General features: G+C 45.5%; 1 protein-coding gene across 1 annotated transcript; it reads right to left on the bottom strand.

The window, feature by feature from the left end:
• Positions 1-1156: 1156 nt before the first annotated feature.
• Positions 1157-9525, bottom strand: Patl2 (PAT1 homolog 2). Its single transcript, XM_035446856.1, is given in 16 exon segments — positions 1157-1186; positions 1188-1281; positions 1888-1982; positions 3537-3677; positions 4147-4303; positions 4429-4562; positions 4660-4713; positions 4903-5000; positions 5093-5213; positions 5550-5713; positions 5910-5989; positions 6483-6592; positions 6792-6798; positions 7360-7433; positions 8730-8944; positions 9510-9525. Coding segments are annotated over 16 exon segments (1590 nt in total).
• Between the last annotated feature and the right edge of the window lie 6110 nt (positions 9526-15635).

The following is a 15635-nucleotide window of genomic DNA, read 5'->3' as shown; positions in this document are numbered from 1 at the left end:
TGTTTGGTTTACATAAAGTTTGGCAACATTGAAGCAACATCCCAGATTATACTTTTATTACATATAACAAGGCCTTGTCTCTTATAAAGGATATTCTTGACACATTCACAAAATGGCCTTCATTGTAATTCTAGACTTACAAACAAGTTTCCAACATATCATTTGATATTTTTTAAATTATACCTAAAGTCATGCCTTAATTTTAGGCAAGTCATTTAGATTTTAAGAAAGGATAGGACAATGTTTGTGGCAGGGTCCTCCAATATAACAAAGTATAGGAAATGTGTAGGCAGGTGATATAGTTTCATTTCTGATATTTCAACTTCTCACATGTAAGTTCCAGAACTAAGAAATCTCTAGATACAGGCAAGCCTAAAGAGAGAACAAGAGTTAACTGCAAACAATTCCATTTTACAAATATTTATGGTTTAAGTCATGCTTGGCTCATTCTAACAGCTGGTAAATTCTGAGGATAGAGAATATCTCTGTTATTTCTTTTATATTTTGGAATAGTCTTTCAACTAGTTTTAAATGAATTAGTTATTCAACTTTTCAGATTACTGCTCTGAAATGGCACCTACAAATGACTGAACATTGGGAATAAATGCAAAAGTTTGGCTGAGCAGTTGGAAGGACCCTAATGAGTCCAGACTGGTTACTCAGTAAATACCTGAGAGTCTAGATCAACTGTTTAAAGTTTTATTACATTTACATGCTTGTTCACACACATACAAGACACACCTTCTCACACACCTACTCTTAACACACACACACACACACACACACACACACACACACACACACACACACACTCCATAGTGAACATTTGGAGGCCACAGGACAACTTTTAGGAGTCATTTGTCTCATTCCACCATGTAAGTCCCTCTGCTGAACAATCTCACTGGCCCTAGAGCTACCTTTTTTTTGTGACAGTATCATATCTCACTATGTAGCCCTGGCTGACCTGGAACTCGCCTCTGAACCTAAGTGCTGAGATCGAGGGCATGCATTACCATGCCCTGCCCATAGAACTCTGTCTAAAGCACATTATTTTTCCATGCTCCCAGTTTATAAGAGATGTTATCCACAGTCCTGAACAAGGGCTATATGACTGTCTCTGTAAGCACTTACTCCATTCTGGCTTCCAACTGCTGAACTAATCGTTTGTCCATGTGATGGCAGAACAGTGGAAGCAGGTTCCTAGGGAAGGATAGGGGCTCTGCCAGGGATGCTGCAGGCAACTGAGAGATCTCCCAGGCAATCAGAATCACCACGTCTGTCCTGATGGACAGAAAAGATAAACCCAGCCGAGTTCTTATATTGATGCAGGAAACTGATATCCAGGAAAATTCCCTTATTATTTGTCCACCACTGCAGCCACTCATCCCATCCCAGATAGCAATTAAGAGGTAACATCTGGGTGGATCTCTGTGAGTTCGAGGTCAGCCTGGTCTCCAGAGCGAGTGCCAGGACAGGCTCCAAAGCTACACAGAGAAACCCTGTCCCGAAAAACAAACAAACAAACAAACAAAAGAGGTAACATCTGTACATTTGGTACATACCCAATAATGCCTATCCATCCTCCTTCCTATTTGACTTTAATAATTCTAAGGAGTTAATAGCACCACTCCAAGATGAAAAAACAGAATAAGAAATGAAATGTCTCAAAGTTACATTGCAGTAGACAGGTCCATTTGACTCTAAAACATGTCTTCTTTAGTTACTATGACCCTGTCCCCTGTGAGAAACCAACATTCTAGGATACTCTGTTCTGCTTTGTCTTCTTTCTCTGCCCAGCTTCCTCCCTAGTACTTGAACCCTTTCCTCAGGATCACCCTACACACCCAGGGATATTGGAATGTGTTGATAAGGCCTTTATGATCTTACCAAACTGCACAGTCACTGCTGGATCGAAGGGAAGCATCCAGGGACACCAGCTGCTCTCCATGACTCAGCAAGGCATAAAGCAGAGATATCCCAAACTGTGAGTGATAGACAGTTGAAGACAAAATGAGGTCACCTGGGTGTTTTGTGCTTCTCTGGTTTTGCTGGCTTCCTCCTGAAGGACAGGCTTTCGTGTACAGATGGAGACCAATACCACAAGAGCCGTCAGATTTTACAGTTAAATACAGAACTCGGACATTGGTAAAGGAATCATTGCCCTGATTTTTCCACAAGCCTCTGAGAGCTGACTAAATGGAGGAATCAATTAGTAGATGAGGAATGGAGCCTGGACTCTGATGCAGGTAGTCGGTGGGCCACATTCTCACCTAAAGCAGGGTGTACAAGAGAATTCACTAGAGATTGACAGACACTGTCAAGTCTAGGGTGGCATACTTCATGACTTGCTGCTGTGGGTTGCTGGAGGAGTGCTATGCTATGCTATGCTATGCTATGCTATGCTATGGGAAGGGCCTAGTACACACAAGCCCTTGCTTGTATGCTCAGTACGAAGAAACGACTTCTCTCTCCTTTAGAAAGAACTAAAATTATAAACATGTGGGACGCCTCCACATTTTTTATTTTTACTCTAAAGGACACACAAAAAATTTTGAGATTTCTGATGTGGAAACTCACACCACCAGCAGTCACAGGGAGTCCACCACAAAAGATGTGTCATTTCCCCAGGTATAGATCACAGATAGTCTAGGCTAGCCTTGAACTCAGCAGAGAGACAAAGGTAATCTTGAAACCCTGATACCCTTGTTTCTACTTTCCCTTACAGATATGCACCACCACACTCACTTTGTGTGGTGCTAGAGATCAAAGCCAGAACTTCATACAAGCCGCATAAGCACTCTACCAACTGGGCCACACCCCCTGCACCCCCCTACCCCCCACCCCCGCAGCCAAGATGTGTACTTCTCTTTTCTAAATGCCAGGAGGCAAGAAGTCCTGTGCCACATGCTATTCCCACCATGGCATTTGTCACAAAGCCTTACCACACACTCACAAGCAACAGTGCCAGAAAGTATGGAAAGAAAAAGGAGAGAAGGAAAGGAAGGGAACAGAGAGAAGAAATGGGGGGAAAACAGATACCCCACCACCAACACACACAGCTCCTCATTGTATTCCTAAGAGTGGGACCAAGGACCTGGTATTTAATAAGCTATCTCCTGATGATCTTGTGTTCACTGGAAGGTTTTTGTTTGTTTTTGAGACAGAGACAGATTTAGAGTGACCTAACACTTGCTATCAAGCTTAAGCTGATCTTGAACTCATGATCCTTCTGCCTCAGCCTCTTGAGTACTAGGAGTACACCATGTCCCATTCTCACTAGACACTGAGAAGGGCTACTGAGGATAAGATTTGTGTAGAGGTGAGACTGTTCTCTTGATTATTTCTTTCTAGTAGCACCATTTAGAAGTCATCTATGGGAGACCTGTCATGGTGTCACATGCCAACATAATTTATGAGTTCAAGGTTATCCTTGGTTACATGGAGAGTTCTAGACCAGCCTAAGCTATATAAAACCCTGTCTCAAAAAACATCAAAACAAACAGTCTGTGGAAAGAAAAGTGTCCCAGATCTATTACCTGATTCTGAAGAACCACAGAGACTGGCCGCTCTGAGGAGCCAGGTGGTAGCAACATTAGACCTCGGAGTCCATGGAGGAGTTGATGGAAGGTCAAATGACTGATATATTTTCCCAGAGGTTTGAACAGTATGTGTAGAGCCTGCAAGAAAATCAGGAAGTGTCCCTCCCAACTCTACTATAGCTTCATCTCCTCATACTTTGCCTCCAGTTCCTTCCCTGGCTGACCACCTCAGACGACCTTCCTGCTCAGGTTCCGTGCCAGGCTGAACACTGCTCACACCTCTCTATTCCGGTAGAGTACTAGAATACTGAATTATTTTACAGTGGCTTTCTATAGGAAATAGATAAGGGTCCTCTGATGAGGGGTGAGTCTCATCTCCTCTCAAACTCATAGTGCACTCAGACCTGTGCAGCCATTCATCTGTTTTCCCTTGCTCATCATGCCTGAAGATGATCTGCTGTTGCTATGGCTGTTTGTTCTGTAATTACCTTCTTTATTTGATGCACTACTCTACATCTTGCTGGCACCTCTAGGGAGGGAGGGTGCGGGGAGGGGAAGACCTCAAACCCATTGAGACCACCCTCTTTGCTACTCATTGCCACAGCACCTGGTCAGACATGTCCCTCAGGATCAGGAGGGGCAGATGGTAGATGATACACAGGAGGAGGCTAACAGCTTGATCATGGGGCAGGAAGGGGAGCAGCCGAGCCACCAAAATTTTCCCTTTCCTCACAGACAGCACCTGCAGAAGGTTGTCTGTCTCCCTGCAGGGAAGAGAGGAGAGTGTTTTGAGAGTTGTGCCAGGAAAGAAGACTTTGTGCCAAGAGCAAGTCCCCACCACTTCAGATCCTCCTCCTCTGAGGCTAAGCTGGGACTCTCTCATACTCACTCCAGGTTGTTTTGCTCCTGGGTCTTTAAGGCCTGAAAGAGCTTCTCAACCTGGTTGCTCTGTTCCCCCGAGTGGTAGAGTTGTGGAAACTCAACATTCTGGCCCTCCTCTATCTTTAGTAACTGAAGGAACATCTGGGAATTTGACAGTTGGGAGGGGAAGAGGTTAATTGAGCAACATCCCATCCTTAAGATTTTTAGCTAAGAGCATCTCCCAGTGAGCTTATCTCACCTTCTCAATCAGGGATAATACTCGGAGCCTCTGACTGCTTGCAGCTCCTGTATCCTAGGCACAAAGAGTCCCTGGCCATCAGCCACACCACCAATGCAGCTGGAAAAGGCTAGACACAAAGTCTGATCACATTGCTTCCTCACCTTTATGTCACAACGTAATAAGAGTTTTTAAACCCAAAATATGAATGTGTTCTAGACAACAGGGGGCAGAAAAAATTCTAGGATAATCCCACACTCCTACCTGCTCTTGAGTTCCATGAGATACAGCATCAATAGCTCGGCGAGGGCTAAAACATGTTGATACAGCTACCTGGCCCAGGGAACCCTCAATTCGTACCACTGCATAAAGAGAGCCAGGAGGAGCATGCTTCTCTATAGGAAGCTATACCACTCACCTAGGTATCCAGACCAAGGCAGCAGTCTGGCCATACCTGACTCATAAACTTCTGCCTTCTGGATGTAAGGTGTGACCAGCTTGAGAGACTTAGTCCTGTTCCTCTGTCCAAGCAGCTCTCTGTCTGCCTGTCTCTTCTCTAGCTTCTGATAGTACTCCTGAGGATCCGGGGAGCAGGCAAAGTGTGTGGGCATTTACAAGGCACTCCGAAGGCTCAAGAAAGTGCACAGAAGTGGACATGCCCATATTTCAAGGGTAGATATAAAGGAACCTCTCAAAAGGATGGAAACAAACCTTGGGTATTTAGAAAACAGTAAATAACCCCATTTGACCAAAGTGTAGGAGACTTTAGAAAGACGGATTCTGCTTTGGAGTGACTGTGCCAGTACCTATCAGATGTGGCCTCTAGGACTTGAAGAGAGGGTCAAGAAGGCCCAGGAGTCCTAACTCATCTGGTCAAGGTCAAAAGCTGGGACTAGGGGCCCAGAGCTTACCTGGTAGTAATAGTCATCCAGGCGGGGGTTCTCACTTTGCAGCTGAACCATCTGCACTTTTATCACCCAGTCCTTCTCCTTTCGGGTCATGAGGTTAGCATAGGTGTCTGGCTTCAGAGACCAAGGCTTCCGGGCTAGGAGACTTCAAGCCAGCAGAAACATCCCTTTAGGCATGCCCTGCCATAGTGACTTCCCAAGAAGTAAACAGGCTGTGGGGTGTTCTTGGAAGGACTAGAAAAGGTGCAGTGTTGGGCAACAGTGATGGAGTACCATTATGCAGTGGGGGAAGATAGGTAGTCACAAGGAAATACCCAGTATACATAGAGACTGCTTCCCCTCAGCCCTGCTTCTCATGGAGGCTTTACCTCACTGTTTGCCTCTGCTGCTGCAGTAGGATCCGCTGGTGCTGAGGGTGGAGCTGGGTCAGATGCCTGGGAAGGCTTAAAAGGAAATCAGCTGAGTGGGAAACTTCTCTACGCACCAACCCTTCCAGATAAGGGTTACTTAGACCAGGTAAGCATCAGTGAACGTCTAAGGCAGCCCTGGGGGTCTACATACCTCCCCCAAACCAAAAAGCAGAAAACATCACAATCCTCATTTCCCGATCCCAAGATATGTCTTCAGTGACTGTCAGCAGACAATCTAGGCATAGCAGGCAACCTTTGGGCATGGATGTTAGTTCTGAGCCCCAGCCTCAGTTCTGCCAGGGTAGCGGACCTTGCCTCAGTAATTTCCTCAGGGCTCTGTTTCCTCAGCTGGGGAGCGGGGGGGGGGTGGGGTGGGCAGATTGGACTATGTTCCTGAATTTTCTTAGTGAACTCTCAGTGTTTTTCTGTGGCAAGTGATAAAAGGTGACAGAGGTGGTCCTTGGCCACCATGTCTTGTGACCTATAGGAGGAACTCAGCTTGTTCTCTTAATGCAATCACTGATACCTGAGTTTAGGGAGCCTCGGGGTCAGTGGGTTATAGAACAGAAGAGGATCTGGTGTAGGCTGTCGAGGTCCAAAGTGGCAGGCTGGAGAGCTGGCTCTTGGGAACACAGGCTGAAAAGGAATTGGCTAGAGATAGTCCAGGGCACAAGGGGGACACACCACTGAGAGAGGAGAGAATGTGCCCTTGCTCAGGTAATTTCCCTTTGGGTTCCTCACTTGCCTTTTCCCCTTAGTAATTTCACCCAATATTTTGCTTTGTTGGGGAATCCTCAAGGTAGCTGTGGAGACTGTGTTCCTGGCCTTTGACAGCTTGCCACCTCCTAAGAGGTGCCTTTCCAGTCCCCGAGGATGGGTGGGGAGGATGTGCTTTTGAACACACCCATGCTTTTGTGTTCTGTCTTCAGCTACCGAGGGCAGACTCCTCTGTCTCTTTTCTGCCTCACTGAAGCCCTCGGCAGAGCTCAGTTACCTTATAGCTCTCCCTACAGGATTTCCTAGTTGTCAGTTCTCACATTATTATGTAGCTCATGGATGGCAGATGTCTTTCCTGTCCCTATGCTCAGCACTCAATCATCTGCTGAGATATTTTATAATGTTGGAGCAGGATTCTATAGTTTGCCCCATTTAGTGTGAGTGGCAGTTGTTCCTGTAGCATTTAAGTCCACTCTGAACCACTTGCCATTTACCAAGCTCTTCAACATGATGTGGCTGTCCACACCGTACCAGTGCCTCATTCTGGGCACTTCATCTCTAGGGTCAGGAGAAGGGTAGATTGAACATAATGGAAGCAAGACACTCAGCACTTCGAGGAATGGAATGCTCTGTATCACTCAGTCACCTCCTCACAGGATGGAGACTAGAGTAGACTCACCGGCTACAGAAAATGAAAGGAAGTTTGTGACATCCCCGGAGCACTAGGGGCCTTAGCTCCAGGGGAACCATGCAGACCTCTCTGGAACAGAAAGGAAGAAAGGCCAGATTCAAATGGACCCACACACTGTCTTCTCCTTTTTTTTTTTTTTTTTTTTTTTTTTTTTTTTTTTTTTTTTTTCGAGACAGGGTTTCTCTGTGTAGCTTTGGAGCCTATCCTGTAACTTTCTCTGTAGACCAGGCTGGTCTCAAACTCACAGAGATCCGCCTGCCTCTGCCTCCCGAGTGCTGGGACTAAAGGCCTGTCTTTTGCTTTTGTTTCCAGAGAAACAAGCCTCGGGCAACAAAGCCAATTATTTCAACAGCCAGGACGTTAACAGCTGGACCTTCCCCTTTACCCTCAAGGCCAATGGGCCAGGATCCTTCTTCCTCTGAAGATGACTAAAACTTTAGGAGTAGATTGCAGGAGGGCTGAGTCACCTAACTTATACTGGAAGTCCTTGTCTTTATCCATTGGTCATGTGAATTTAAGGCATCAAATACTAGGAATGGCCCACCGAGACACAAGGGCTAAAACAAAAGTGATTCACCAATAGTAGGGTTACTATCTATGGGAGACACAGGACTGTGCTGGGATTTTGTGTCCACACATATGTGCAGGTACATGAATGTGCATGCTGTGTGTGTGTGGAGGTTAAAGGACAACTTCAGATGTTAGTCTACAGGGGTCTACAAGGGTCCTGAAACAAGACCTCTCACTGGCCTGGAATTTTGCCACAAAGGCAAGAGAACTGGCCCTAAGTTTCTAAGGTCCCTCTGGTCTCCGCCTCCCATCTCACAGTGGCTAGGAGTACAGACACACACTGCTGTATACAGGGTTTTACATGTGTTCTGAAGATCTGAACTCAGGGCTCACATTTGTAAGGCAAGGACTTTACCAACTGAGTTGCCCCCTGGGCTCCAGCCTTGTGGATTTTTGTTGTTTGTTTGGCTTTAGGGTGTGTGTGTGTGTGTGTGTGTGTGTGTGTGTGTGTGTGTGTGTGTGTGTGTGTGTGTGTGGTCTTTCTGTGACTCTCTATGTAATCCGGACTGGGGCCAAGTTATGATGCTTCTGTTTGTACCTCAGGAGTCTTCGTGCTAGGATTGCAGGTGTGCACCACTACACCTAGCTTAGGACGTGATTTAAGGCAAAAGACAGCTGCAGAAACTTAAATGGGAGATGGGGGAAAGAGGGAAGGAAAAAGCCTCAATTCAGCATCATACCTGAAATAAACAATATTAATTCAAAATAGGTCTTAGCAAAGAAGTAGAGGCGACAAGAAGAGTGTTGAGTGACAGTCTGAACACTGAAGTTCAGGACTGTTCTCTCTATCTCTACCTGACGTGGTACTTGGGTATTTTGGATGGCACTCAGTATGGCTGGATCCCCAAGATCATTCCCTTCCTCCTCCACATCTGGGACCGGATCTGAACACACATCTTCCTCCTCGTTCTCCTTTTCTTCCACATCCTCCAGGTGGAAGGCAGATACTGAGCCTTCTTTGGGAGCCAAGGGACCAGAGAACTTGCTTGGCCTCTGGTGAAAGTGCAGGCCTGTGGAAGAAGATGGAGACACTGGTGTGAGGACTCTGATCTTAAACACAAGCTTCGGTCAGAAGCCATCTCTAGACAATTTTAAACATCACCTCTGTGCTGTTTTAGTCCCCCTGTCCCCAGGACATTCCCAAGTGAACCCCCATTAACACAAATAACACTTGGCAGACACCAAACCCCTTCACTGTCCACCTATCTCTTCAATGCTCTGAATGGATACCACAGGCTTTTCTCCACCCGCCCTTCCTAATCTAACAAGCCCTTCTGTTGCCTCTTGAAACGAGCTAGTCTCAGCTGTCCCAACTCAGTGAGCCTTAATCCTATACGCTCCATACTTCACACTGCATGTCTGCTGAACAGTCATACAGCGCTGTCAGAACATTGCTGATAGTTTTTCCACAGCGGCAAGTAAAACAAAAGCCCAGAAAAATCTATCTCAGTAGCTAGCCACGGAAGAGCTTTCAATCACTGTTACTGAGCCTGGTTTCTTAGCTATGCTGGTGTGTACCTCTTGCCTGTGTACCTCTGGACTTTTTATGTAGACATTCAGCCCACTTGGTAAAACCTTCAAGGCATTTCATCTTGGCAGCTTGGTAGCCTTCCTTGCTGGTTGTGTGCCCCACTGATAGAGAAGCCTCTGGAAGGGAAACCTAGGACAAAGAAGAGACCCAGAGACATTCTCTTCCTCGATAAGGATGGGGTGGTCACTAAAACATCCATGGTCTCTTTTCAGCACAGTGGGCAGAGGATTATTGACCCAAGGCCTCAAGGAGCAAGAGTCTGAGCTCTCAGATGAGCATAACTCTCCACCCTCCCACCTTACCAGCTCAGCTCCAAGGAGGGACAGAAGTTAGGGAGCTGGCTAAGCATTGGAAGAATACAACCGACCACTTTCTGCGCACAGTGACTCCTGCTGCCAACACCCACCACCTGACTGCTGCTGAACTTCCCACGTAGGTTAGCCATGGCAGCCTGGGCCAGTGCCTGCTTGCTTCTCCTAGCTTTTGAAGGCTCAGCTGTGCCTCCTGCTCACCTGTTAAAGGGCCAGCATGCCTCGCTGCTGAGGTGGTGTAGAAGTATGAAACTCTAATAAAGAAAATTCTTAGTCAGGTGTGGTAGCATAGGCCAGTGATCCTAGCACTTGAGAGATGGAGACAGGAGGGTCAGGAGTTCAAGGGTAGTTTCAGTTACTTAGGAAACTTGAGGCCAGCCTGGACTTCACAAGACTGACTCAAACAACAACAAAATAGAAACAAACAAAAAAGAAAATTGTTATCTGACTATAGTGGCCCACACCTGTAATCTTAGCACTTGGGAGGCTTGGGTTAAAGGCCAACCTGGGATACGTAGTGAATTCCAAGTTGGTTTGTTCACCAGAATTTGGCCTTGTCTCAAAAGATAAAAAAGAAAAGAAAAGAAAAGAAAAACAAACAAAATCCCTCTTGATTGGGGAAGAGAAATAAATTGGACATTTAATTGTGTAAGTCTGTGAGTCAGTTCATTGGGCTGACATTTTGGAGGCAAATGCTTAAAAAGGTCCTTTAAGGAAAATTTAGGAGTTTTGTAAGAACTTTGCTTCCAACCGGGGGGTGGTGGTGCACACCTTTAGTCCCAGCACTCGGGAAGCAGAGGCAGGCGGATCTCTGTGAGTTCAAGGCCACCTGGTCTACAGAGTGAGTTCCAGGACAGCCTCTAAAGAGCCACAGAGAAACCCTGTCTTGAAAAACCAAAATAAATAAATAAATAAATAAATAAATAAATAAATAAGAACTTTGCTTCCATTGGATGCCTAAGTTTTACTCCAGCCTAGTTAGAGAAGAAAGTTCTGATGCATCCCGAGGAGGTTGCCTCTGGGAAGGGCATTCAAGCTTTCCCCAAGCCCACCTGAGGGTGCTTGAGCCTCACTGGGTTACATCAAGCAGTTTACTCGCCCAGCTGCCAATGATGCATGGCACAAGACAACACAAACTTGCGTCTGCTCGGCTACTTTAACAGAAAGAGCTGGGACGGTAGGTACATAGGTATATATTTTACAGCTGGTAACATACAATTTGTTTAACTTTATTCTATGTGCATTGGTATAAAGGTGTTAGATCCCCTAGAACTGGAGTTACAGACAGTTATAAGCTGCCATGTGGGTGCTGGGAATTGAACCCGGATCCTCTAGAAGAACACTTCAGTGCTCTTAACTACTGTGCCATCCCTCCAGCCCCCATACAATTATATTTTTATATTATTTGTTATTATGTGTGTGTGGTCTAGACCAGTGCTTTATACATGCTAGCCAAGTGCTCTACTACCTGAGCTACATGCCCAGCACTTGGGAGGCCAAGGCAGGAAGATTGTCTCCAGTTTGAAGCAAGCTGAGGCTTTTTAGTGGGTCCAGTGAGACCGTATCTCAAAGCAAAGAAATGGAGGACGAGCAGGGCAGGAGGAGGAGGAGGAGAAACAAACTGTGCCAAAAGACTATGAAGGGACCACAACCTGACACAGAGATTTCTTTTTTCCTTCAAGGATGCCTAACACTTGTCCATCTAAAAAATGGACCAGTGCAGTGACTGATCTATCCCTATAGGTAAGCATTATTTTTAAATGACACAGGTAGTGACCTGTGTTTTGCCTTGCCTTTGCCTCAACCTCCTTAAATACTCACATCATACATGATGGCATGAAATTCCTATTGCAGTTACTCCTGGATAATTCGTGGTCTTTGGAGAATCTGCTATTGAGGTTGCAACTGCCTCCCTCACACCACCACCGTGTGGCCTACTCCAGCCATGCCTCCCTCCGTGTGGTCCCCTAGGACGTTTCTAAGAATGTAATGATGATACCTCAGCATGAATCTTAAAAGAAAAAAAAAACATAGATTTCATCTTAAAAAGTGAAACCACACTGAAGATATTAATGCCAAAGTAAATTCCAGAAAAAGCAAAGATTTTTAGTAAATAAAACCCCAAACATACTAAAAAATGAGAGGCTGGAAATATGCTCATCAAGTAAAGGTGCTTGCTGCCAAGCCTAATGACCTGAGTTCCATCCCCAGGGCCCCACTCGGTAAAAACTGACTCCTGCAAGTTTTCCCTGATTTCTTCACACACATACCAGGGCGTGTGTGCATGCATTTCCCCTAAATAAATGTTTAAACATTCTATCTAAAAATCCACAAGAAGCTGGAGGTGTAGCTCAGTTGTAAGGGCACTTGCCTAGAATGCACATGGCCTGGGTTATAAAAATCTCAAATCCAGCCCTGTGTTGGTGGTGCGAGCCTTTACTACCAGCACTCGGGAGGCAGAGACAGGTGGATCTCTGTGAGTTCGAGGCCAGCCTGGTCTACAGAGCGAGTGCCAGGATAGGCTCCAGAGCTACACAGAGAAACCCTGTCTCGAAAAACCAAAAACCAAACCAAAACAAAACAAAAAATCTCAAATCCAGGCATAATGGTACACACCTATAACCCCAGCACTTGGAAGGAAGAGGCAAGAGGTTTGAGAATTCAAGGTCTTATGACATAGAGAGCTGAAGACCAGCTTGGGCTACATAAGACAAGAGTCTCAAAAACAAAAACAAAAAAAACAACCCAAAAAACAAAAACAAAAACCAACCAACAAGCCCCTCCCCCAAATTAAAATTAAAATTAAAATTAAAAGATGTTATTGTTTGCATAACCTGTATGCTTCAGGTTACATTATGAGAAAAGTGAATATATAAATAAGAAAAGTTGATACTTTGCCTTTCAAACCTGTATTCAACACCCAGTCAAGTAATTCACCAATGATTTACAGTTCAACATATTAAAAATTTCTTTGTGTGTGTGTGTGTGTGTGTGTGTGTGTGTGTGTGTGTGAGCACATGTGTTCAGATGTATGTGCTCTTGGGAGGCCAAAGGATGAAGTTGGGTGTCTTCTTCTGTTACTTTCTGTCTTAGTTTTTGAGACGAGGTCTTTCACTGAGCCTGGGGCTAGCCATTTCTGCGAGGCTGGCTGGCCACTGAGCTCTTGTGACCTTCCTATAACACCGGGGTTATAGGCACATGCAACCACAGCCAAATTTTATTTAGATCTGAACTCAGGTGCTCCTGCTTTCCCCACACAATGCTCTTACCCATTTAGCAGTTTCTTCAGCCACCACACTTTCTATTACCAACATTTAACTGCTACATTTGCAAAAGCCCTGGGCCAGTGAATCTTTTGACAAGGTCTTGCTATGTAATCAACTTTGACCTGTAATTCCCCATGTATTCCAGGCTGGCCTTAAACTCAGGATCCTTAGGCCCCAGCCTTCCAAATACTTGAATGATAGGTGTATACCACAACCTTGGCTTAGAGGTTGGGCTTTCTGCAGACACATGATAGGAATCTAGAAACCCATCTTGCTCTACCTACAACTTGGTAATTAATCTCCAGTAGGGCTGTGGAGGATCTGGCTGGTGGGAGTAACCGTCCTAGAGCAGGCACAGGTGTCAACGCTAGTCACAGGAGAAGGCTGGTTCTCATGGCCCATCCTGCCAGGTGATCTCAAGCTAGAAGAGATGGATTTGCCCAAGCTGACAGCGAACTCTCAGTCCACAGTGGCTACTGTACTCAGATCTAAAACCATCAAGCATAATTCCCTCCTCAGACTCTGTGCCTTAAAACCTCCTCCAAGTGTTTAGTTCTAGAGAAAAACTGAATGGTTAAAGTAACCCATTTTGCTAATCGTTTTAATACTAAGGATCAAACCCAGGGCCTGTGCATGTCAGGCAAGTATTCTACCACTGAACTACACCCCAGCTTCACCTCCACGACCTTTTCTTTTTAGTGCATGTACAGGTTGCAGGGGGAGGGTGGGTGCACACCTATGTATGCAAGTGTAGAGGGCAGCTGTTCACGTCAGGTGTCTTCCTCTATTGTTCTACACCCTATTCTTGCTGACAGTCTCTCATAGAACCTGCAGCTCTGTATTTGGCTAGCCTGCCTAGACAGCAGGCATCCTGGCTATGACTCGTATATGTTTATAACCCTCCCAGCCCAGGGGGGTTATAGACTTTCACTGCAGTGCCCAGCATTTATGTAGGTGCTGGGATCTGAACTCAGATCCTCAAACTTTAGCGGCAAGCACTTTACCAACTGAGTCTCTCCCCAGCTCCCACCCCACTTATAGCTATTTCTAACAACTAAATTCTATCAGAATACTAGACAGAACTCACGATACCTGTTACTCGGAAGTCAAGGAGCAAAGACAGGAGTTGAGTCTTTAAGTTGCACTTTGCAGAGTCAGCAGTTTGAGAAGGCAGCAGATTAACATCCTAAAAGCTGCTGAGTGGTTTGAATGAGATAGTCTCCCTAAGTCTTGGGCATTTGAATATTTGGTATCTGGTTGGTGGCTGTTTGGGAGGACTAGGAGGTGTGGCCTTGCTAGAGGGAGTATTTAGAGACAGGAAGTCTTTGTGGTAGACAGTGTTTCTCAACCCATAGGCTGAAACCCATTTGGAGGCAGATAGGGGTTGCCTAAGAGGTATTTACATTATGATCCATAACAGTAGCAAAATTAGAGTTATGAAGTAGCAATGAAAATAATTTTATGGTTGGGAGTAATCACAGCTTGAGGAACTGCATGAAAGGGTTGCAGCATTAGGGAGGTCGAGAACTACTGCTATAGGAGAATCTGGAATGTTAAGCACACCAAGTTGTTCCTTCAAGGGAAGGAATGCAAAATCTGTTCTCTGCCCAGAAGGCTGGACCAGACATGCTTACTAGTTTAGTGACTTTTGTTTATCTGTGTGGCTAGAGATTTTCCAGGACCGGATCCTCTCCCAGATCCTGATACATAAATTTGTTTTTCTCAGAAAATCTTTATGGACTTTACAAAGAGTTTTGATGTTTTCCCGAACAATCTGTTTCTCAAGCAGATTTATATATGCTTTGCTGTGCATGTGGGATTGAGTTAATTATCACCAAATAGTTTTCACTGAATTGCACTGTGTTTAAATATGCCTAAAGAAAATTCAAGATCAGACTTCCAAAGTTTGAACCAATACCTGCTACTGAGTCTGTTGAACTGAATGTACTACCTTTTTTTGTGTGTTTTTTGAGATAGGGTTTCTCTATGTAGCCTTGGCTATTTGGAACTAGCTCTGGAGACCAGGCTGGCCTTGAACTCACAGAGATCCGCCTGCCTCTGCCTCCCGAGTGCTGGGATTAAAGGCGTGCGCCACCACCGCATGGCCTGAACTGCCTTTCTGCCTCTGGAAGTTTGTCTTGCTGCTGCCCATGATGCCCACAGATTATGTCACTGAGGACAGGCTTTGAGCTTTCAAATGACCTGTGTCAAATCCCAGAGGCTCTCTGCCTCTTGCTTACAGTTTGAGATGTGAGCTTTCAGCTGTTCCTGCCTCCAAGCCTTAACTCCACCATCATAGACTCTAGCCCTTAAAACATAAGCCCAATTAAATGGTTTCAAGTTGCCTTGGTCAAGGCACCTTATCGCAGCAATATAAAGGTATTGCTTCCATCTCATCTCCAGCTAGCAGGGTATACTGGGAGAAGGTGGATTGGGGGAGGGGAACACAGGCAATTAATTGGTCAGTTGTGTCCTGCCCTGGTCAGGTGGTCAGCACATCCCTTGTGCTCGTCCCTCATTCTGTGGATGTTTGGGCTCAGACACTATTTGAAATGTGAGTCTATAGTTACTTTTTGGCTGGTACCAACCTTAT

This window comes from Cricetulus griseus, chromosome 6, assembly GCF_003668045.3.
Source record: "Cricetulus griseus strain 17A/GY chromosome 6, alternate assembly CriGri-PICRH-1.0, whole genome shotgun sequence".
Lineage (NCBI taxonomy): Eukaryota > Metazoa > Chordata > Mammalia > Rodentia > Cricetidae > Cricetulus > Cricetulus griseus.
This window is presented reverse-complemented; position numbering and strand designations above follow the sequence as displayed.